Source organism: Entelurus aequoreus, linkage group LG15 (genome assembly GCF_033978785.1).
Source record: "Entelurus aequoreus isolate RoL-2023_Sb linkage group LG15, RoL_Eaeq_v1.1, whole genome shotgun sequence".
In the NCBI taxonomy this organism is placed as follows: Eukaryota; Metazoa; Chordata; class Actinopteri; order Syngnathiformes; family Syngnathidae; genus Entelurus; species Entelurus aequoreus.
The window spans coordinates 22,049,414-22,071,517 of record NC_084745.1 but is presented as its reverse complement, the minus strand read 5'-3'; the positions used below and the strand labels follow the sequence as shown (position 1 = coordinate 22,071,517).

The 22,104-nt window shown below is 40.9% G+C and overlaps 2 protein-coding genes, 2 long non-coding RNA genes and 4 other non-coding genes across 8 annotated transcripts in view; 7 read left to right on the top strand and 1 right to left on the bottom strand.

The window, feature by feature from the left end:
* rdh10a (retinol dehydrogenase 10a) overlaps positions 1-10,857 on the bottom strand; it is an 18,656-nt gene extending 7,799 nt beyond the window's left edge. Inside the window, exons 1-4 of the mRNA XM_062021066.1 lie at positions 10,305-10,857; positions 9,799-10,025; positions 3,314-3,412; positions 1,303-1,448 (exon numbers count right to left, since the gene is read on the bottom strand). Coding sequence (XP_061877050.1) covers positions 1,303-1,448; positions 3,314-3,412; positions 9,799-10,025; positions 10,305-10,590 — 758 coding nt within the window. The 5' untranslated portion in view covers positions 10,591-10,857. The remainder of the gene's footprint in view (positions 1-1,302; positions 1,449-3,313; positions 3,413-9,798; positions 10,026-10,304) is intronic.
* Positions 3,416-3,763, top strand: LOC133629935 (uncharacterized). The gene is made up of 3 exons (XR_009821168.1): positions 3,416-3,457; positions 3,594-3,661; positions 3,725-3,763. It is a non-coding gene; the product is annotated as an uncharacterized LOC133629935 (long non-coding RNA).
* On the top strand, positions 8,876-13,649 carry LOC133629934 (uncharacterized). Its single transcript, XR_009821167.1, has 3 exons — positions 8,876-8,988; positions 9,779-10,056; positions 12,447-13,649. It is a non-coding gene; the product is annotated as an uncharacterized LOC133629934 (long non-coding RNA).
* Positions 13,650-14,731: 1,082 nt separating this feature from the next.
* On the top strand, positions 14,732-21,487 carry rpl7 (ribosomal protein L7). The gene is made up of 7 exons (XM_062021065.1): positions 14,732-14,791; positions 15,400-15,502; positions 18,272-18,438; positions 18,652-18,789; positions 19,075-19,184; positions 21,024-21,234; positions 21,451-21,487. Exons 1-6 carry the CDS (start codon positions 14,778-14,780, stop codon positions 21,230-21,232), a joined length of 741 nt encoding a protein of 246 aa, XP_061877049.1. The 5' UTR covers positions 14,732-14,777; the 3' UTR covers positions 21,233-21,234; positions 21,451-21,487.
* Positions 18,493-18,584, top strand: LOC133630569 (small nucleolar SNORD12/SNORD106). Its single transcript, XR_009821287.1, has one exon. It is a non-coding gene; the product is annotated as a small nucleolar SNORD12/SNORD106 (small nucleolar RNA).
* Positions 18,901-18,993, top strand: LOC133630565 (small nucleolar SNORD12/SNORD106). The gene has a single exon (XR_009821283.1). It is a non-coding gene; the product is annotated as a small nucleolar SNORD12/SNORD106 (small nucleolar RNA).
* Positions 20,668-20,756, top strand: LOC133630566 (small nucleolar SNORD12/SNORD106). The gene has a single exon (XR_009821284.1). It is a non-coding gene; the product is annotated as a small nucleolar SNORD12/SNORD106 (small nucleolar RNA).
* On the top strand, positions 21,284-21,372 carry LOC133630568 (small nucleolar SNORD12/SNORD106). The gene has a single exon (XR_009821286.1). It is a non-coding gene; the product is annotated as a small nucleolar SNORD12/SNORD106 (small nucleolar RNA).
* Positions 21,488-22,104: the final 617 nt, after the last annotated feature.

The window sequence follows — 22,104 nt, the reverse complement described above, 5'->3', positions numbered from 1 at the left end:
AAAAGTAAGTAGACATACGGTTGGATATGTTAAACGAATTAGTCTACGTTACCTAGGCTATACCAAATAAGCCCATGTCTAACCTATATTGAGTTCAGTCAGCTGAATAATTTTGATGGTTACGTGTTGTTTGGGCGCACTTCAATGCAAAGGAATTAAGGCAATTGCATTGTTTATTGTGTTTTTTTTTCTATTGGAGATATACTACTGTGTGTTAATTATTTGGCCTCGCTTTCAAGTGAAGCGCATCTCCGATTGGCTACAATGTAAAGCTATTTAGCATGCTTTGTTCGTCGCGACAGTCTATTTTCATTATAATTCAATTGTTATTATTTATTTAATTTATTTTTGTTTAAATAGGGATGACATACATATATTCTTTAACCTCACTAATGCCTTGCATCGTCTATATTAGATATATAACAACGGGCCGGTGGCGGGTGGGTGTGGTTTTGGTAAAATGTTGGTTTGGGTGGATGGCGACTTTTATGATGCGGTTGCGGATGAAATAATTGCCTATTCGCGCATCTCTAGTGTGTGTGTATATATATATATACACACACACACACATACATACATATATATATATATATATATATATATATATATATATATATATATATATATATATATATATATATATATATATATATATATATATATATATATATATATATATATATATATATATATATGTGTGTGTGTGTATATATACTGTATATATGTGTGTGTCTATATATATATATATATGTGTGTGTATATATAAATATATACTGTATATACATACACATTGATATAGAGAGATAGACAAACACGATTGTATTTTGCTATAAACAAACGACAAGTAGAAGTGCTGACCACGATGTATCCTGCTAGGCATCTGGTTATTTAACCAAACAATCTATTTGGTAAGCAATACTAAAATGAGATTAAAAAGTCAACTATCATGTGGACGACTCCAACTAAGGGGTTCTTTCATTAAAGGCGGATGGATGGTGGGCTGGGCTTGTAGGGCATGTTGCACCTGTTGGCGGGGTCTCTCCTTGGTCTCCTGGGAAAGTGTCCAAATCTTTGGCGCACAAAAGGCAACACTGAGCGCCACTTTGAAGATCAAATGCTATTTCTCAGGCACTTTATAGGGTGAAAATTACAGACGGCAAACTCTTGGCTGGTGCACAAAAAAGCATTGCAACACGCAAACACAAAAAAAACGGACCGGTGACGTGTGTGTGTGTGTGTGTGTGTGTGTGTGTGTGTGTGTGTGTGTGTGTGTGTGTGTGTGTGTGTGTGTGTGTGTCTCACCTTATCCTGCAGCCTTTGAACATGCCTGTGTCCACTAGGTAAGGGCACACCAGGGTCATGTTAATTCCGTCCTTCTCAGAGGCCTTCAGCTCATGGCTCAGCGACTCGTGGAAGCCGATGGCCCCGAACTTGCTGGCGCAGTAATCCTTGATGGACAGTAGGAGAAGGATATGGTGAGGTTATTCCCAGAACCTACACACATCGAGCACACACACCCTTCCATCTCAGTTAGCCGTTTTGATGTGGTATATGTTTGTTTTTTCTTTTACTAAAAAGAGGAGTGACCAAGAGCTGTGTTTGTATAGAGTAGGTACGTCAAAGATACAGCAAGTGTTATTGTTTTTTTTAAGCTTCAAACAAAGCACTTCTAGAATACGGACGGATGGAAAAAAAATTGGTTTTTCGCATTGTTTTTGTAATATCATCTCCACTATGTACGTGTATATACTGTATGTAGGATTGCATGTTTACAAAATCAATATTAAATAAGAAAATATTTTTTTAAAGTATTGACATACATAGTTTTGGATATTTATGTATTTTATAATTTTTTTAATAATCTAAAAAATGAAAAGTCGCACTTGAATCTAATTCAGGGCAATATATAAAAACAATATTAAAATGTTTTTGTTTTGTTTATGTATGACTGGCTATTTTAGCTCCTATGTACTTCACATCGATCATTATCATTTACAATTTTGCCTCAGTTTTGTTAGTAATGCATTCCAAAAGGTCAGGCGAAATCAGAACGATACAAAGAGCAAAGCAGTTCTTTCCATTAGAAAAATTGTAAATCCAATGCAAACACCCAAAACATATTTTATAGAGAAAAATAGTCTTAAGTGCAGAGAGCAGTCAAATACAGACATACCTTTTAATTGTAATGACGACTTGGTCCCTCCCCAGGCTAAATTGGGGCCTTACGCATATTTTTGTTTTGAGGCACCCTACCTCCATTACAAACTTTATTTGAACTAGTAAAAATCTAACTTTGCATGTTTTCTACTAAAACTAATTCCTGGGGGGGAAAGTTCAATAATGTATGTTCTTAGTGCAAAATAACAAATGCAACATCATAAAAACAAAGTTACACACCTTCCTGGCACAACCCCAACTGGGATTTGATCCCTGTATGGCGAACTGCCAAACCTGCACTAACACTGTGCGCCAGAGGAGACAATGGAAACTTGTGGAGAAATTTGCAATTATGTCCTTATCAATGACAGAGCAGGACGGGGCTAGGAAAACAGTGGTAAAATGTCATATGAAGCATTCTGTCATTCATTAATTGACATTTCACGCAAAACAAAGGCCCCACGGGTCTGTTGAGCGAAGAGGGGAGGACAAAACCATCGAGCCGACGCCCTCGTACTTTGCTACAAAGTACCTGTATATTTTGAATTGAATAGTGTTTCTCACCTTTTTAATCAAAGTTCTGTTGTTCACAACTTGTTTGCCCTTATGATAACCAATAAACCAAAATAATTTTTGGTAAAAATTTCCGTCAAAAAGAAAATTCCTATACTGCAGTTGGGTGTACAAAAATCGCAGCATCACTGTTATGAGTTAGCATATCTTTTTATTTTTTTAAGTGTTTTAGCACATATTGTATGTTAAAGAGTTGGTTGGATATTCTAAAAATTCCCATAAAAAAAACTTCACGAGGGAATAAAAGGCCAAAGTTTATCCGTGGAGAGCCACAGTGACATGAATACCGAGCAAGTTGTTCACAAAGCCGTGATGAAGATGTCTCCGTCGCTTGGGGAGCTGTCAGCTCATTCTGGAGCAGGGGCCAGAGCCCCCCTAAACCCCCACTGCTGCACATAGAAGAATCTATAAGAGGCTCCCTAATGCTCATCAGTGTCCTTTAATTTAACGGCGTGGGGGCAACAAGAGAAAGGGGGCTGGATCCCCACTACCAATCCCTGGGGTGCTTGGATTTGGTGTAAAAGAGCAGTTTTTGGTGATGGTGGGAACCATCAATGTGCATGTGCTGCGTTGTGATACTAACCTCCACTCCAGCTGTGCTGAACAAACCAAGGGAGCTGGCAACCGTCACAATATGGCCGTGGTTCAGCTCCAGCATCTTGGGGAGAAACGCCTTGGTGGTCTGGAAAAGGGGATGGTGGGGCATAAAGAAGAGTAGAAGAAGAAGGTTAGTTCACTTGTGTCATTGCCCTTTGATGCCTCTCCCTCTTCCTCTCCATGGCAACGCACAAAGAGGCATCTCAAATCATAACAGGCGGATACTGGAATCTCCAAAAAAAGTTGGCTCTCTCTCTTTTTGGCAGGTGTGAAATGCTGAGAAAAAAATGATGCGGTGTTGCCCGTCCGCCCCCGCCATTTTCATGACAAGCAGGTATGCGATGTGTGTGTGCGTGTGTGTGTGTGTTACAGTGCAATGTGTTCTTTTCCCACACAGATCTGATGCCCATTGTTGCGTCGAGCACTAAAGGGCCGGTGACAACGCCAAGCACAAACCTACCTCCCTCCTCTCCCTCCACATGATTCAGGCTCACTTTTTAGCAAGTTTGCCTGCACAGCTTACTGTAAATCCATGCACTGATTTATTCAGACAAAGTGTGCTGTAAAAAGCTAACAAACTCAGGTGCTATTCCTCTGATTGGACAATAGTTTTGTCCCCTTCAGAGAATATGCAGGACACTTCCCTTGGATCTGCACCTACAAATCAGCCTCACTAGTACAGTTTAGCTTCAAAAAAAGCAAAATTCAACATGCACGTTATGCTCATTATATGCAAATGTCCAAGCACTTCTTCTCAATGCATTACTACAGAAATCCATTATGAAATAGTTTCATTTTTTTCCAAAAATCAACGGGCCTCCTATGTGGGCTAACCAAACATACTGATGAGGCTATGGATTTTTCCCAGCCATTTCAAGCCTGGGGGTGGGGGTTGTCTCCCATCCAAGGCCCCCAGCGGGAGCCAATCAGCAGGTGTGACATGTGACTGCCACCATAGGAACTGACCAATCACTCTCCCAGCAGGAGGTCCAAAAAACAACCAGCATGCCTTTTGTTGGGAGTGGTGCTTGATCTCTTCAAGGCAGATATGCGCCGCCATAGCGAACAATAACTTATTTTTGTCCCCCTCTCACATTTTGGAATGTTGTGAACTAAAAATCCAGATCCCTGAGGGTGATAAATGATTGTATTATTACGAGAATAGAGCTTATAAAGGAATACATTCATTTTATTCCTCATTTTCAGTAAGCCTGTCATATAAAAGCAGTTGGGACGTCTGGCCAAAGAAATCCACCTTCTGTAAACAGAACTAGAGGGAGCGTGGTACCAGATAGCGGGAATCCACACAGACGGGGGAGGGACGGCCTCGTTAAACCCGCATCAGACCAGACTGAAACGCAGCATCTGCTGACGTTTGGCCAGGTAATGAAACGTGGAAGCATTAAGTGGAACTACTCAAGACTCCCAACATCTGCACTTTTCCAGGGCATAAATTTCAAACTGATAATCGAGGTGGTCTGAGCGAGCCAGAATGGCGGGCGGACGAGGGAGGATGTTGCGTGCAAGTGTAGCATTAAGTGAACATATGCCCTTTTCCACTTGAGAACTTTGGAAAGCAGGAACTGGGTGGCTCCAACTAAAAACACCAGCGTCTGTCCTGCCTCTCATGGCAGCTCCCGGCATGCAGCCGTGACCTCTGGTGACCTATCGGACACAAAATGTGTGAAGGCAACCGGGGGGCTCGTGTCTTACATCAGAGCTGGGTCGTAATTGGGCCTCAGCGTTCCTCTTGTTCCGCTAAATTACCCGCAGACACAAGACAGGGCCCTCCTCGGCCTATGTCGGGTGGCTCCTGCCCCGCCCCGCCGCACCACCTAATTGCACTGGGAGCTACACAAAGCTGCTCGCACCTGGGATGTCAGGCTGCATTACCGACAGAAATATGAACAAAATATTGGCGCCCCGAGTCGGGCCAGATGGCCTAATAATTAGGCTGACTTCTCCAGGACATAATGAAGCAAGAAAATGGCAGAGTTCACTTTTTCACAAACATCTCACCTGACAAAAGACCACCAAAGACTGGTACTGATCACTTAGACTATGTCTACACTAAGCCGGATAACCCCTTAAACGAATAATTATTTAGCCTAAGCCTCATTTCACTAATCTATTGTTTAAGGTCCGCCTCCTCTGACAATTTTTTAGTGAAGTGAAGTGAATTATTTTTATAAACGCTTTTTCTCTAGCGACTCAAAGCGCTTTACATAGTGAAACCCAATATCTAAGTTACATTTACACGGGTAAGTGCGCCGTGTATTTCTTTAATCTCCGGCACTTAGCTTTGTATGGACTCATTGATCTTTTACAAACTGAGTTCGGAGAGGAAGTGAAGTCCGAAAGACAGCGCCCCACACAGGAAGTGACGTCAGAAAGAACACGCCACAGCCAGCTTCATAACAACCGGAGCTAACCACTGGAAAGATGGAGGCTAGTCATCCAGACATGCCCGTGTTTCTCAGTCTTCTACATGTACAGACGCTTGTGGAAATCACACATGAATACCTTAAATGAAGGAAACGCACGATTGCAGCTATTTCGGATACAACACATCTCAGACGGCAAGAGAACTTCCGAATGTCTGGGTCAGCTGTGATTGTACTTACCGAAAAACTTAGTCCCTTCCTCCCGTGGATGTGATAAAAAAAGGTAGCGTGTGCTTTGTATTACCTGGCCGTCGAATAAAGACTCCGGAAAACATTGAATGCATTTAGACTGGCAAAGCAGACTGTATCAGTTATTTTGTCCGCCCTGTAAGTCTAGGTCCAGAGTATATAAAGTCACCAAAAACGAATGGACAATGAACGTGAAGGCAAAAGAGTGAGGAGTGTCTTGACCAGATATCTAGATCGCTAGCTTGATTGTTGTGAAATGTTCTTTGACACATTGTATACTTTTACATGTCCATTAAATATTTGATTAATTTATTATGGCTCAGGTGTGATTCACTACAATAGGGCCCCACAGCACACTGGATTCCAGTTATTTAAATACCACAACACTGGATATTGTTCAGATAAGTTAAGGGGGGGGGTGGTCTTAAAGGACCACTGTGTATGTGGACAAGGATACATTTAGGTGGGATTTACCCTGGATAACCTTAGCGGCTTAGTGTAGAAGGGGCCTTATTCTGGTACCCTACTCACCCTTTTAGTAATGTTAAAATTAGGTCCTATATTGTACTACTTGGTGGAAATGGGACTTTACTTATTTTACAACCGTTCTAATGTAACTTCAAACAGCATGAGTCTCAAACTCACAGCCCTCTACTTAACTTCATAGTTTAGTGTAGTTGCAGCCTGCAACCTTGAATTCCACAATACCAAAATTCTTCAGCATGGGCTCCGTGTGCCTCTATGGGTTCCGCAGAGGTACTGCAGGAGGGTCATGAAATTTTTGGTTGATTCAACTTTTTTTCTTAATCATATTTCATATTCCCCCAAAGTTTTTTTTCACAACTTTAAATGTCTTCAAATACACATATTGATCCAACAATATAGTTAAAAATGGCAGACCATGTGACTCATATTATATATACACTGATGTTCATGTTAGCATTTACAATAGCTAGCAGTTAGCGCAATAGCTGCCAGCTAGCTATTAGCAGCGCTATACTGTTTTATTTTAATATCTTAGTATTGCACAATAACAAGGTACCTTGGGTACCAGTTTAATTCAAAACACAATTTTATGCAGGACATAAGAAAGGGTCCCCGCTCCGCCTCTGTCCGTTTGGAGGTCTTAGGCCTAAACGTTGAAGACCTCTGCTTTGGACACTAACTACAATGATACTAACTACAATGACACACACACACACACACACACACACACACACACACACACACACACACACACACACACACACACACACACACACACACACACACACACACACACACACACACACACACACACACACACACACACACACACGAAGAGCAACTTGCCTAAATAAAGCTGAAGTGTTTAAAAATGTAGTCACATGGTTAAAACGTGATTCTGAAGTGAATACTCCCAGACTACCTCCAGCGGCCCCTAGTTAAATTGAGTTTGAGACTCCCTGATTTACAACAGCGACCATTTCTAACAATCAACGGACTGCGCTGAGTCGAGCGGGTTCCTTGAACCGCTGCCCCAACGAACGTTGCCAAAACTTGGGCCCTTCACAACTTAACAATGGAAATGCCCAAAAACACGCATTTGGGTGTCATAGGCTGATTGGCAACACTAAATTGGCCCAAGCGTGAATAGTTGTCTGTCTATCTGTGTTGGCCCTGCGATGAGCTGATGATTTGTCCAGGGTGTATCCCGCCTTCCGCCCGAATGCAGCTGAGAATGCACCCCCCCAAACCCCAAGAGGGACAAGCGGTAGATAATGGATGGAACTAAAAGTCAGTCCCAAATCCCATCCCCATGAGACCTGATCGGGTATAACCATGTCTGGTTCTACAGGAGGGGTAAAGGTGCACCGGGCTTTTAAGAAGGGGGGCCTCATAAAACCAGTCGAGTAGGACCCTTCTGCCTGGCTGCCTCCTTTCTGTGGCTACAGCAGGAATGCAGCCTGCGGAACTTGGCTCCTGTCACCTGGCATCTTGTCAAGCTGATCCACAGACAAGAAACCAATTGTCAGATAAAGTGGGTCAATAGCAGCTTACCATTACCCTTTTCGACTCGCCCACCCACGGCCCGACACTGCGTACATTCCCCCTGTTCTTTTCCCGCCACAGCAGCGATTCGGACTATACTGCGTATTGTTCCCTACAGTATACGGGTACAGAATTACCCAGACATCACAGACCACAAAAGCATCATCAGACAAATGAACAGTGACTGAACTGTAGCCATGTGTGTAAGTGTGTGCGTGTTCGTACACTACTGCCGGATAAACAGATCAGCCTCCGTGACTCCATTGCAGCTTCACTGGCTGCCTCCATATCAGGTTGTCAGGGTCCGATGCAACAAGGACAGGGGTCTGGCCCCCCGTCCCCGCTCAACTCACACACACGTCCGCATACACACACACACACTATTCCAACCATCCCATTCCCACCCTCATACATGAACTTCTGCAACACAGTCTGACACGTTTGGAAACAAATCTCAGATCCCGCCCCCTGAGGGACAAAAAGAGTTATTGTCTGCGTCTTCAAAATGACGGCTTTGCTCATAAAATTAAATTTCCTGCATCCTAAATCAGCCTCACTGGGTTACTCTTTCACTCAGGGGGGCCTTTTAGGTGGTGACCTAGTTGTAAACCCGCTGTCATATTTTTGTGGGACCCCTTGCTATGCATTTAGACACAAGAACAGGGCCGAACACACAAGCAGGCCCATCATGTTATCCAATATCCACTTAGCTCTCCGCGCAATTAGCCGCTAATCAAGTATTTGAACAAAGATTTGCATGCAGCGGGCGGCTGTTATGTGTTGACGTAAGCAAGGATGGTGGACGGGTTCCCGTTCTAAGTCCACTCAAAGCAGCTTGTGTCTTTAAAGAGCCACATCCTCCACACAGGCTTCCGCCATTCATTAAGACCTTCTTTCATTTGGACCTACCCATCTGATATATACCAAGCTCGCCCAAAAGGAATTACACTTTACACAGAAAAAACAGAGGAACACAAATACAGATGCCAACCAACTGGTGGGTCCTGACTAATTCCTGTATATGGGAAAACTTGGAAGTGAGACATGTTGTAATATTTTGAATGCATACAATCTGCAATTGATTGACAAAAGTAATTTTTTGGAATTACGTTCAGAATTTGTTCAACCAACTTCTTACAGATCTCTTGTATTTTGATGATACAATGTTGGACTCTAGCATCCATCACCAACAATATCATGAAATATAATATTGGAGGACCATGCATTTTTGGTTTGTTCTCCATTTCCTTTGGAATCAATATATGAAAATATCGAATCACAAAAAAATATTGCATTAATCATGTATGTGCACAGATTAATCACAAAATGTATATTGAGCGCAAATGCACGCTTATCTTAACCGTGGCTGGTTACCGAAAGGTGGCGTGTTGTTTTACGGTCAGTGATCAGGTCATGCATATATCAGTGCAAAGATGAGCGACGACTGTGGTCGTTGGCAAATTTCACTCAATAATAAACTCAGACAGATCTTTAGAGAAAACTGTCACCAAGTTTTGAGAAACTAAATGACGTGCATTCAGGTAACACTATACAATTGCATTTGTGTCCCAAATATTTGGGTCTTGTTTAAGTTAATTTGAATTATGCAAGTGAGTGATAACCTGTGATTAATCTGATTGGAAAAAATACTCATTTGACAGCATTACCAAAAACCCATCGAGGCGTTACATGTGCAATAAAAAATATTTACGAACATCAGCAGCACACAATGAAAGCTGAGCATTTGGATTTAAGACGTATGACGTAATTGTGCGTATTGTGTTAAGATGGCGGCGCGTCACCTCACCCAGAAGTGTGCGTGGCAGTTGACCACCATGGTACGCTCGATCAGCTCATCGGGGCACTCCAGGAGGTGATGGCCTGACACCACGCCAGCGTTGTTGACGAGTATGTCCACCTCGCCCACCTCTCGACGCACCTTCTCGGCCGTGGAGTAGACGCTCTCGTGCTTGCCCACGTCGCACACATAAGTGTACACTTGGGGCTGAAAGGGAGGCACTTCTTCGACACCACCTGAATGGCAAGCGGTGGCCGGTTATTGGAGGTATGGTTTTTACAGAAAAACTGTGTTGCAAAATGCGACATCTTTCATTAAATAATGTTTGTTTTCCAATTTTAATGTTTTGTTTGCAACAAATCCTGAACAAACAGTTAGCTAAACTTGAATCACATATTTAATGTAATGCAGGTTATGTAATATGTAGACATTTCAGTGCATGAAGAACATTTCCCCCCGCTGCAAATGTAAGACACACTCCATATTTCGCACTCAATTTTTTTTGTTTAACTCACCGTCTTTGGAGGTCGGCGTGTCCGATTCGTGATAAATCTGACGCACCATATCCGCAGTTTCTTCGTTGCTTTGGCTATTTATGTCCCAAAGCACCAGGACAGCTCTCCGCCGGGCGAACTCCTTCGCGAAGAGCCGCCCGAGACCACTTCCAGCCCCGGTGATCACGCACACCTGTCCGGCCACGCTCTTCTCCTTCGGCCGCACCACCCACTTAGCCCCAGCTGTCACAAAAGCCCAGATCACCTTCAGGATGACCACGAAGAACTCCGCGATTATGTTAATCATTTTGCGTAATTATATTTTGGCAAAAAAAGAAGAAGAAGGAAAAAGAGTGTGTTTGTTGCTGATCTTTTTTTTTGCAACACACAGCGTTGAAAACAGCGACTACTTCACGGACCTCAGCGAGAATCGGAAACGAATAGAAAAGAAAAAAACAGCGAGCACTGAAGTTGAGAGGGAAAAGTTGGCGCACACTTTTGAGCTTACAGTACAATGAGAAGCTTCCTCCTCACTTCCTTTGCTCGTCTCATCCCGGAGCGCATCTGGGCTCGCTATTTATTCAGTCCTCCCATCAACAACGGACCCAATCGGACTGAGTCTTTAGCGCCATCACAATGAAACGTCAGGTTCGCACAATACACTCACAGTATTTGCAACCCAAACACTAAGAAATTAGTACTGTCACATGATTTATGTATTTTTTAAATCTGATTAATCACACTTTTGAATTTGGATTAATCATGTTTGCATAATTTAAATCAATATTTGGACACAAATGCAATTTGATAGGATAGAATAGACTTAGTCTTTCCCATAATGGAGAAATTATGTGGTTACAGTGCAGATTCAAAACATTCCACAAAAATAAGGTAAAATCACATGAAAACCAGGCATAAACATTAAAGAACATACAATACATTAGATGACAGAGCTGATGCAACCAGCTGCCACTTCAGTGATACCATTTCTTCAGCTACAAAATTAAAATACAACAAAAAAATTACAATACTTTATTACACATTGCACACATACGATATCATCATGCATAGACAAACAACAAAACAAAAACACATCAATAGCCGCATACTGAACTCTGCAGGGCTCCGCGCCATGGAGGGGCGACATGGCCAGAGCAGGAACAGACCCAACAAAGCAACCAAAAGAGCTGACTACGTCCTATGCTGACCACTAGTTCTAGGCTAATGTCGAGAATCCGTCCAGGGAGACCAAAGTGTCCGATACATGCTCATTCAGTCAGGACTGCTGCGTAAAGGTTGTTTCTGTTTGAATGCATGTCATTTTATTAGCTTAAAACTTTGTGGCATTTTTTTTAAATCTAAAATGTATCAATTTTGGAGTGACATTTCTGACTATATAATAACCCACATTGCCTTTCAGGTAACCATTCGTGGTTAAGGTAAGCATGTGCACTCAAAATAAATTGTGTTTAATTCAATATTTTTTTGTGATTAATCGCACAAGTTAATGGATTTGGTTTGACAGCCCTAAAAGAAATACAAATAATTAAAGTGTTACCACATAATGTACAAGACTTATCTGCCTATAAAAGCACACACATTAGTGTTGGGCGACACTGCAGAGTTTGATATCAGTCTGATATCAGCAGTCCAAACTTTTACCAGGAAAGACTGCATTCTAAAAAACAAATATCAATATGCCAAGGGCCACTTTAATATATATATACAGTATATATATATATATGTGTGTGTGTGTGTGTGTGTGTGTGTGTGTGTGTGTGTGTGTGTGTGTGTGTGTGTGTGTGTGTGTGTGTGTGTGTGTGTGTGTACATAAGATTAAACACATTTACAGTAGGCCTTTATACAAACTTAAGTTTTATGTTACTATGTTTTGTGTTGCATCAGCTCTGTCCTCCTTATATACTTTAAGGCCTACTACGCTGCTGAATTTAATGTTGGTCATTATTTTGATACTTGGAGAGCCAAGTGTTTTCTGAGGTGGTACTTGGTGAACATTTTTTGAGAACCATTCCTCTAGTAGACATTTGTATCCAATATTACAAATAGTAGATCACGAGTCCTTGACTTTTCATTGCAGTCAATTCTAGATCCATTGTACTTACGTTCTGATAAACTGTTTTTGCTTGTGTTCTTGTCATAAAGGTGATCATTATATTTCAAGAGTGTGGCCAGGACCCTGTCACCAGATAAGTGGTACACCTGAAGTGCGTTCAAAGTGCGCACATTTACACCATACTTGCCAACCCTCCCGTTTTTAGTGGGAGAATCCCGATATTCAGCGCCTCTCCCGACAACCTCCCGACAGAGATTTTCTCCCGACAAACTCCCGGTATTCAGCCGGAGCTGGAGGCCACGCCCCAAAAAAAAAAGTCTGCCGCAGCTGCGATTGGACCTGACCAGCCTCCGGGTACAAGTACTGGAGTACCAATTGCTTGCCCAGGAAGCAAGGATTGACCGGTTTTAGTTTAGTCTTTATTTGAAGGGACAATGTACAGAAACATTAAGCTCAAAGACAGATATGTTCTGTACCAGATTATAGCTAAATAGCTAATTTCCATCTGCAGTCCCTGGCTACCTAAATTAAAGGGATACAAAAATCATGCAATAAAATTATGACAATAAAATCATACACAAGTATTAAGAAAAAAGTCATAAAATGCCCTTTCATGGACACATACTTAATATACAATACAACCACACCTCATTTACATCATCACACAAAAACAATACATGCTATTTTTCACATCTGTCATCATTTGTAAAAACAACCATGATTTTAACACACACACACCTCACAATTTACAATAAAAAATGCTCTCATGGATAAATATAATACACATTAGGTTGATGTGTCAAACATAATGCCCATCTTAGTGACTGTGTGAGCAGCTTTGATTGCTCCAAAGCCACTTTTTAACTTCAATTGTGAATGAAGAGTAATCTGTTAGACTTTTCAAGTTTGTTGTGAGGTCGTTCCATTCCTTTATGGCTTTATATGAAAAGGCTGATTGTGCAAAAGAGGTTTTACATCTGGGTACGCTACACTGCCCCCTGGTGGAGGCTCCTGTGTTTCTAGTTGTCACAGCAGATGTAAACTGGACAAAGTTTTGGGCCATGCTAGGGAGAGATGGAAGATTCCACACTCTCGTGCATTTGATGAAAGCACTTTTGTGTGTGCCACACAGCAATGCATCATCAGAGAGGGTGTTCAGCATGGTTAGAAAAATAGTGACAGAGAATAGAAAGAGGATGGACAATTCAACCCTTAACAAAGCATTGTACTTTCAAGTACAACAATGAGTAGATGAGTGTTGTGTGTGTGTGTGTGTATATGTGTAAATAAATGAACACTAAAATTCAAGTATTTCTTTTATTTATATATATAATACAATAAAAAAATAAAATAAATTTAAAAAATATATATATATATATATATACAGCTAGAATTCACTGAAAGTCAAGTATTTATATATATATATATATATATATATATATATATATATATATATATATATATATATATATATATATATATATATATATATATATATATATATTCTAGCTGTAAATATAGTCTCCTCTTAACCACGCCCCTAACCACGCCCCCCACCCCGACCAAGCCCCCCCTCCCGATATTGGAGGTCTCAAGGTTGGCAAGTATGATTTACACTTACACTTGTCTTAAATGCGCGACGTTTGCACCATGCTTGCGTCTGTGAGGTGGAGTGGGCGTGTTCTGGCTGCAAAACAGTTGCTTTAAAACAAGATACTGTACTATTGTTGAAGCATGCATGGACACTTCATAAATATTTGTCTCGGAATGGAATGACCATACTTTAAATTATCTGGATTTATCATTTATTTATTTATTTGAGCGCTCCAAGACAGACCTGTTTAAAATTAAGCTATAGCGCCATCTTCTAGAAAATCAGTGCATAACTGGAACGTACGTCAGAATTTTTAAAACATCAGGTGGCAATAAATTACAACGATATACACAAAAATATGGGGAATGGGAAAGATAATATAGCTTCGTAAATGTTGTATACAAAAAATATTAAACCGTGTACATATTTTTTTTTTACACAAAATTATGTCAATAATTCTGCAATTTAAAAAAAATAGCTTATGACAATTTATACATTTGAAGTTTTAAATTATCAATGCAGGACGAATTTGTTTTAAAGTCCCCAATTTTGTATATATAATTGAAATAAATGTTTAGTATAATTTTGGCTAAATAATTATCAGATTAATAATAATTTTTACCTGATTATACATTCGGTATTATTCAATATAATTGCAAAATACATGTTTAACATATTATATTTTACGAACAATGTATAATAAATGTATATTTGGGAATTGGGATTTGTAAAACCTATCAGGCAGCGGCGAGGACAGCTTTATTGGGTCCTCGAGTCCTTAACATGCACATGCGCGGAACGAACTTCCTCTTTCTCGGTGGACGCCATGGCGGACGCAGAGTGAGTGTCCATTGCGACAGTCAAATCCTAATACATCCTTAGTTAAAATACGTATCCAAACAATCTAAATGATCTGGATCTGTTCTTTAGTTTGTAAATACTGCTATCGTATTTGTATTGTCGAGGATAATGAATGTAATTACTGTAGGGTCCACTTTGAGACAGTGTAGCCGAGTACAATATGGCTGTATTTCCAGGTCCGACGCCATTAATGTGGCAGAAGACCGAACTTAATTAAATACACTTACACTACATATTGCGTTTAATGAATATAAATTGTAATTGTTATGTCTTTGTTTTTTTATGTAATTGTGGTGGTCAATAATGCCAGCTAGCTCGTTAGCATCTCAGTCGCGTCAACCAGACCACAAGTTAGATTGAAACAGAGAGGGCTTGAAGTTCTACATCTTGTTGCGTTGTCGATGTTCTACATGCTGCGTGTGTCTCGAATTTCAATGTTAGCCATCAATGTTTTCTGTCTTATTTGCTATACTTGTGCCGGTTGGCAATGCTTTTTAGCATTTTTCAATGGTTTCGACGAGACCAAGAGTCACCATGATTCATCGTGTCCATTTCTTATATTTACCAAGCCATTTATCGTCTTGCAGAAAAAAAAAGATTCCGGCAGTCCCTGAGAGCCTTTTGAAAAGGCGTAAGGCCTACGCCACCATGAAGGCCGTCCGCATCAAGAAGATGCTGGCTGAGAAAAAGGTAAATAAAGTTGAAACAATTTGATTTAAGGAAGATGCTATTGTTGTGGACTGATATAATTCAGTGAGTTAAAATCGAATTCAGTAACTTTTCAGCAAAAAATATCAAGCTGTGTGACTAATAACTAGGTACAGAACACATCAGGTGAAGTTCTATATATTACTGTTATTTCTTGTTAAAGATTTAATTTTAAGTGAATTATGTATACAAGCAAGTAAACAAGTATTAAAGGCCAGTGCATTCACATCTTATTTGAATATATTGTAACCAACACTAAGTTGACTTTAGAATACAATAATACTGAAGTCCCCGCGACCCCAAAAGGGACAAGCAGTAGAAAACGAATGGATGGATAGTTTTAATAAAACTACAGTAACCAATATTTAAATTAATTACTTCCAAAATAAAGTTCCCCAACAGGGCCGTACATTATCTGTTTTTCGCCCTGGCGTCGCCGATGGACAGCATCCTAGGTGTGCGGAAGCATGTACCGTATTTTCCGCAATATAAGGCGCACCTAAAAACCTCAAATTTCCTCAAATGCTGACAGTGCGACTTATATATGGACCAATATTGAGCCACAACAGGTCTCTCAACTACGGTAACTACGCCGACTTAATTTTCCACCTTTTGCGGCTGCTTACCGTCCCGTAGTTGCGAGACCTAAACTTTATGTAAAGACCCAAAAATGGCTCCTATTAAGAGACACGCTTACGACGCAGTTTAAACTCAAGGCGATCAGTCACGCAGTAGAACACGGGAATAGAGCAGCAGCGAGAGAATTTAACATTAACGAATTAATGTGGCGGAAGTGGAGGAAGCAACATGATGACCTGTGCCAAGTAAAGAAGACTAAAAGAGTTTCAGAGGGAACAAAGCAAGGTGGCTACAGTTGGAGGACAAACTCGAACAGTGAGTTGTTGAACAGAGAGCAGCAAGTAGAAGTGTCAGTACTATCACTATTTGTTTTGTTGACATTCCCTTTAGCGCAGCTCCATCTAATGGATGCATAACGTAACCCCAGCCTCTACTGTAGCGTCTATTCTATGAACAAAGTTTTAAAATAGGCCATTCATTGAAGGTGCACATTATAGTGCGGAAAATACGGTATGTCCCCTCATCTGTTTGTTGGCCACGGCTTCCTTATTTCCATAGCCATCTTGCCCCATCTTTTGTAATCTCTTCTGATGGAATGACTTTTCCTTTGCTGCAGTTGTTACTTCATGTTGTGTTCCAGAAAGAAGCATGTGCCATCGTAACCTTTTCCGCTGTTACCTCTGTCGGCCACGTCCTTAGTGGCTAAAAGTTGAGTTGCGGCTACTTATTGTGATGTCGTAACAAAGATTATCGTGCTGTAGTTGAAAGTTGTGATCTTTCGCTGCCATTTTTTGATGTCACCACAGATGAGCAGGCAGACTTACCGTTAAATGTTCCTGTTAAACTATTTAAAGTCTGCCATTCTTAAAACCAAATGTTTTTCTTTTCTTGATCGATACCATCTTCTGAAAGGCAAACGCTCCAGGTTCTGATCAATGTACCGTATTTTCCGCACCATAAGGCGCCCGTGTTATTAGCCGCACGTTCAATGAACGGCATATTTCAAAACTTTTACCTATTAGCCGCCCCGTGCTATTAGCCGCACCTACGCTACGCTAAAGGGAATGTCAACAAAACAGTCAGATAGGTCAGTCAAACTTTAATGATATATTACAAACCAGCGTTCTAACAATTCTGTTCACTCCCAAAATGTAATGTGCAAATGTGCAATCACAAAAATAGTAACACTCAAAATAGTGCAAAGCAATAGCGACATCAATAACTCAACGTTGCTCATACGTTAGTGTCACACAACACACAAAATAAACATTTAAAGCTCACTTTCTGAAGTTATTACTCATCCACAAATCCATCGAATTATTCTTCTTCGGTGTGCTTCACTTGTTTTTTGACACCATCTGTGAAGTGGACGCGCATGCAGTCGTAGATCAACAGGGACGTAGCTGCGTGAAAAAAGTCACCCGGTGTCTTCGCTCATCTTTTCTTCATCCATCCCTTTGAGTTAGCTTTTATGATGACGCCGGCTGGAAAGTTCTCTTTTGGCAAGGTCTTCCTTTTGAATATCACCGTGGGTGGAAGTTTCTGGCCGTTAGCATGGCAAGCTAGCTAGCTCACGGTGAAGGACGACTTCTCATTGCCTGTGGTGCGAATATTCACCGTACGTGTTCCCGTTGTATCCACAGTGCGGTTCACAGGAATATCAAAAGTCAGTGGAACCTTGTACGCGTGTCTCTTAGTAGGAGACATTTTGTGCTCTTTACAGAAACACACAAATGAAATGAAACGTAATATCCGCGCGCTTCTTCTTCTACGGGGGCGGGTGCTCACCTTGGCGGTTGCTTACAGTAGAAGAAGCGCTTCCTCTTCTATGGAGCGGTTGCTTACCGTAGAAGAAGAAGCGCTTCCTCTTCTACGGGGAAAAAAAATTGGCGGCTGTTTACCGTAGTTGCGAGACCTAAACTTTATGAAAATAAATATCAATATTAATCCATATATAAGGCGCACCGGGTTATTAGCCGCACTGTCAGCTTTTGAGAAAAATTGTGGTTTTTAGGTGCGGCTTATGGTGCGGAAAATACGGTAATTGAATCAAAGGAATATATAATCATTAAACGTCACAGTAAATGGATTTGGGCTTGTTAATTGAATATCGCCTGCGCATGTTTTACATGCTTTGCTATTAATGCACCCCTTTCTGTTACGTGTCAATAGTCTCGCAAAGTTACCAGGAAACTGATCTACAAGAGAGCTGAAAAGTATTACAAGGAGTACTGGCAGATGGAAAGGCGTGAGATCCGCCTGTCTCGTACTGCCCGCAAAGTAGGAAACTACTATGTGCCAGCTGAGCCCAAACTGGCCTTTGTCATCAGGATCAGAGGGTAAGCAAAGTGTAAACAAGTGTTAGCAGTTTAAACACAATTATAAAAAGTTAAAGTGTGGTTAATGATGACTTCTCTTTCCCCGACTTATCGATCATGCTGATACAGATGTTTACAATAAGCCAAATTTAATCTGAAACCACACAATGTCCTTGTTTCACTTGTGCGCAACCTCGTTTTATGTTTTTACTGATCCCAGTCATTGTTTGGCAGTATCAACGGTGTCAGCCCCAAGGTCCGCAAAGTTCTGCAACTGCTCCGTCTGCGCCAGATCTTCAATGGTGTCTTCGTCAAGCTGAACAAGGCTTCAATTAACATGCTCCGAATTGCAGAACCTTACATCGCTTGGGGGTAAGTTGCAAAACCTTACATCGCTTGGTCAACGACGATGTAAAACAGGACAGAAATGGGCACATGCCCCATGTTTGCTTGTTTTAATAGTATTTAACTAAAGGTTTTTACAATGTGGTTAATGATGCACAACTTTTTTCCCCGTCATATCGACCATGGTGAAAGGAAAAACTAAATAAAGCCAATTTTGTCTGAAGCCACATTTAAACACAAATGTTTTTACATTTTTAAGTCTATCCTGCTGTGCTGATTCTGAAGTCCTTATTATTCTGTCAAACCTGTCAGATACCCCAACCTGAAGTCTGTGCGTGAGCTCATCTACAAGCGTGGCTTTGGGAAGATCAGGAAACAACGTATTGCCCTCACAGACAACGCTTTGGTGGAGAAGAGCCTTGGTATAATGCAGACACTACGCTTTGGGAATATTTGCAGTTAGGAATGTATCAGTGTGCACTATTAAAATTAAAGCAGTTGGGACTATTTAGTAGGGCTAGGCAATATGGACGGAAAAGTACATCGATATATTTTCCGGTGAAAATATACATGTAAAGATATTCATTTTTGAGCAAAATTCACTGAAATTGAACTGAATGACAACTGTACTGTAGTCAGTGGCAATTTTATTAACCCAGTTAGTCAAGATGGGTATTAACTGTTTAAGTAGCACGGAATTACATAACGTAAAATAGAAAAAACAAAGAATGTATACATAAAACAGAAACCCGTCACGCTCGACGGTGGAAATGGGGACTAGATCTTTAGCAATGTGATTGCCCTGGTTATCTCATAAGGGGTGATATTGAAGCTTGTAGTGTACATTGTTTTAGTGCTGGGGATGTGGGTTGCACTGCCACTGTCGTGCCACAGTTTTATGCACTCTTCGTACTTTATTGGGTGTCCCTGTTGAAGGTTGTGGAATAGGTTTGTTGTGCTCGAATTTTTTGTAGCCACAGGTTTCTGACACTCCCTACAAAACACATTCTCCTGCTGTTCGTCCACTGGCTTAAATCCAAACCACCGCCACACAACAAAGTCCTGGTGGGGGGGTTCAGTCCCCCGACGCTAAATGAATTTCAGCATTCACACAGGTCAGATTGTGAATAAAACCTTCACATTTGTCATCATCAGAGGCAACTTTTTACACCCAAAAAACTGTAAAGATCATATGTACAAACAATGGTTATTCTTTTAGCTTACTTCCTTTATCTGAATAGCCATTTGTGATTTATAGCATTAAATAACATCTTGCAGTCATGTTGATTGTTTCAAAATGATTCATCTATTCAATGTTAAAATATAAGCCATAGAAATGAACAAAATGTCAGATACTGTCTTAAAACACCAATGAAAATTAAATGTAGAATTTAGAAAAGCTATACTGTAGCAAGTCATCACATGTCTGCCAAAAATAGCTAAGCTACAGACATCGCTAGTTCAAAAACTGCCACGCTACTGGGGAATGTAGTTAAGCTACGTAGCTTCGGTTTTTTGTGAATTATTGGGAAAACGTAGTGTTTTATCACTGCAGCCGTAAACCGGAATGGATTGTCAAAAACCGTACTCACTACGGTAAAACCGTAGTTGGCAGGTATGCAGAAGTTCGGGTTTTATTTACTAGTTGGTCACTAGCACATGTGTTGCTGGTGGCACAGTCGGACTCCATATTTGCTTTTGTTGTTGTGGGTCAGTGCAGTGGGGGAGGCCCCAGAGAGTGGGAAGTGGAGGAGAATCAAGGAACACAAATAAGCGGCGTTTGGTCATAACGTGAAATAAATTATATCGATATTAAGATATTTTCTTAATTCATATCTTGTTTAAAAATATATCGATATATCTTACAAACTCTGTATATCACCCAGCCCTACAATGTAGTTGACTTTGGTGGTTGATGATGCACACTTTTTTCCCCGTCTTATCGACAATGGTGAAAAAACTGAAACTAAGCCAGTTCTGTCTGAAACCACAATAGCTTGTCAGGACCTAGTAAAATGTAATACTTTGGTTCCCTACCAAACTGCTCGTCTTTAGTTAACTTCCGTGTTGCACGACACTGAACAGCACCAACAGAATAGGAAGGGTGAGGTGGGTCGTATATTAAATGTTCTACAATGCTGGTGCACCCCCCGAATACTCCCACCATGTTCTGTATTAGATTTTTGTTTGTCTAGAAGGAAATTAGTTTTCAAAACAAATGTCCCTTCTGGAATGTTTGGTTTCATGTAATTTTTTCGCAGGCAAACGCGGCATCATCTGTATGGAGGACCTCATCCATGAGATTTTCACTGTCGGCAAGAACTTCAAAGCGGCCAACAACTTCCTGTGGCCCTTCAAACTGTCATCACCTCGTGGTGGCATGAACAAGAAGACCACACACTTTGTGGAGGGAGGAGATGCTGGCAACAGGGAGGATCAGATCAACAGAATGATCAGGAGGATGAATTAATAGTGAGTTACAATTAGGCTTGCAGACATTCAGAGTAAATGTGTTTCATTTGAAGTGGTTTAGGATGCACATTTTTCCCCGTCTTATCGATTATGGTGACAACCAACTAAGGATAAGCCAATTTGGTCTGAAACCACATCTTCGCCTGTTAAACCTTCAAATGTTAAATTTTAGTGTGTGTGAAACTTAATTTTAACCACTCTGTTTTTCCCTTTCAGGTTTGTAGAAGATTCAAAATAAAAGTTGCAAAAAATGTATGATTCATTTGATTGTGGGCCACTAATTTGAATTCAGTGAAGGTGTTTTCCGCAACACCTCGAATGGCATAATTTTGTAATTTATTGCCTTCTTTCAGCTAAACTTTACAAGATGATCATTGAACTGTTATTTTGTTTTTAATCAGAGCTACTAGTAAGCATGTAACTGTAAGCTACACAAGGTGGGGGTTTAGCACTCATGTTACGGTAACATGAGTCTGGCTCCACTATTGAAGACTTCAAACTTATGCTGTTATGAGTATAGCCTACCTGCACTTCATTACATCTGTGGTGCAATGTACGAAGGATCCAGCATGATGCCTTTATACCAGTGACGTGCGGTGAGGTTCAGGGCTGGTGAGGCACTGACTTCATCACAGTCAGATTTACAAACATATGAACCCTAAAGAGTATCTTATTCACCATTTGATTGGCAGCGGTAACGGATTATGTTTAAAAGCTCTTACCAGCATTCTTCCCTGCTTGGCACTCAGCATCAAGGGTTGGAATTGGAGATTAAATCACCAAAAATTATAGGCGCCGCTGCTGCCCACTGCTCCCCTCACCTCCCAGGGGATGGGTCAAATGCAGAGGACAAATTTCATTACACCTAGT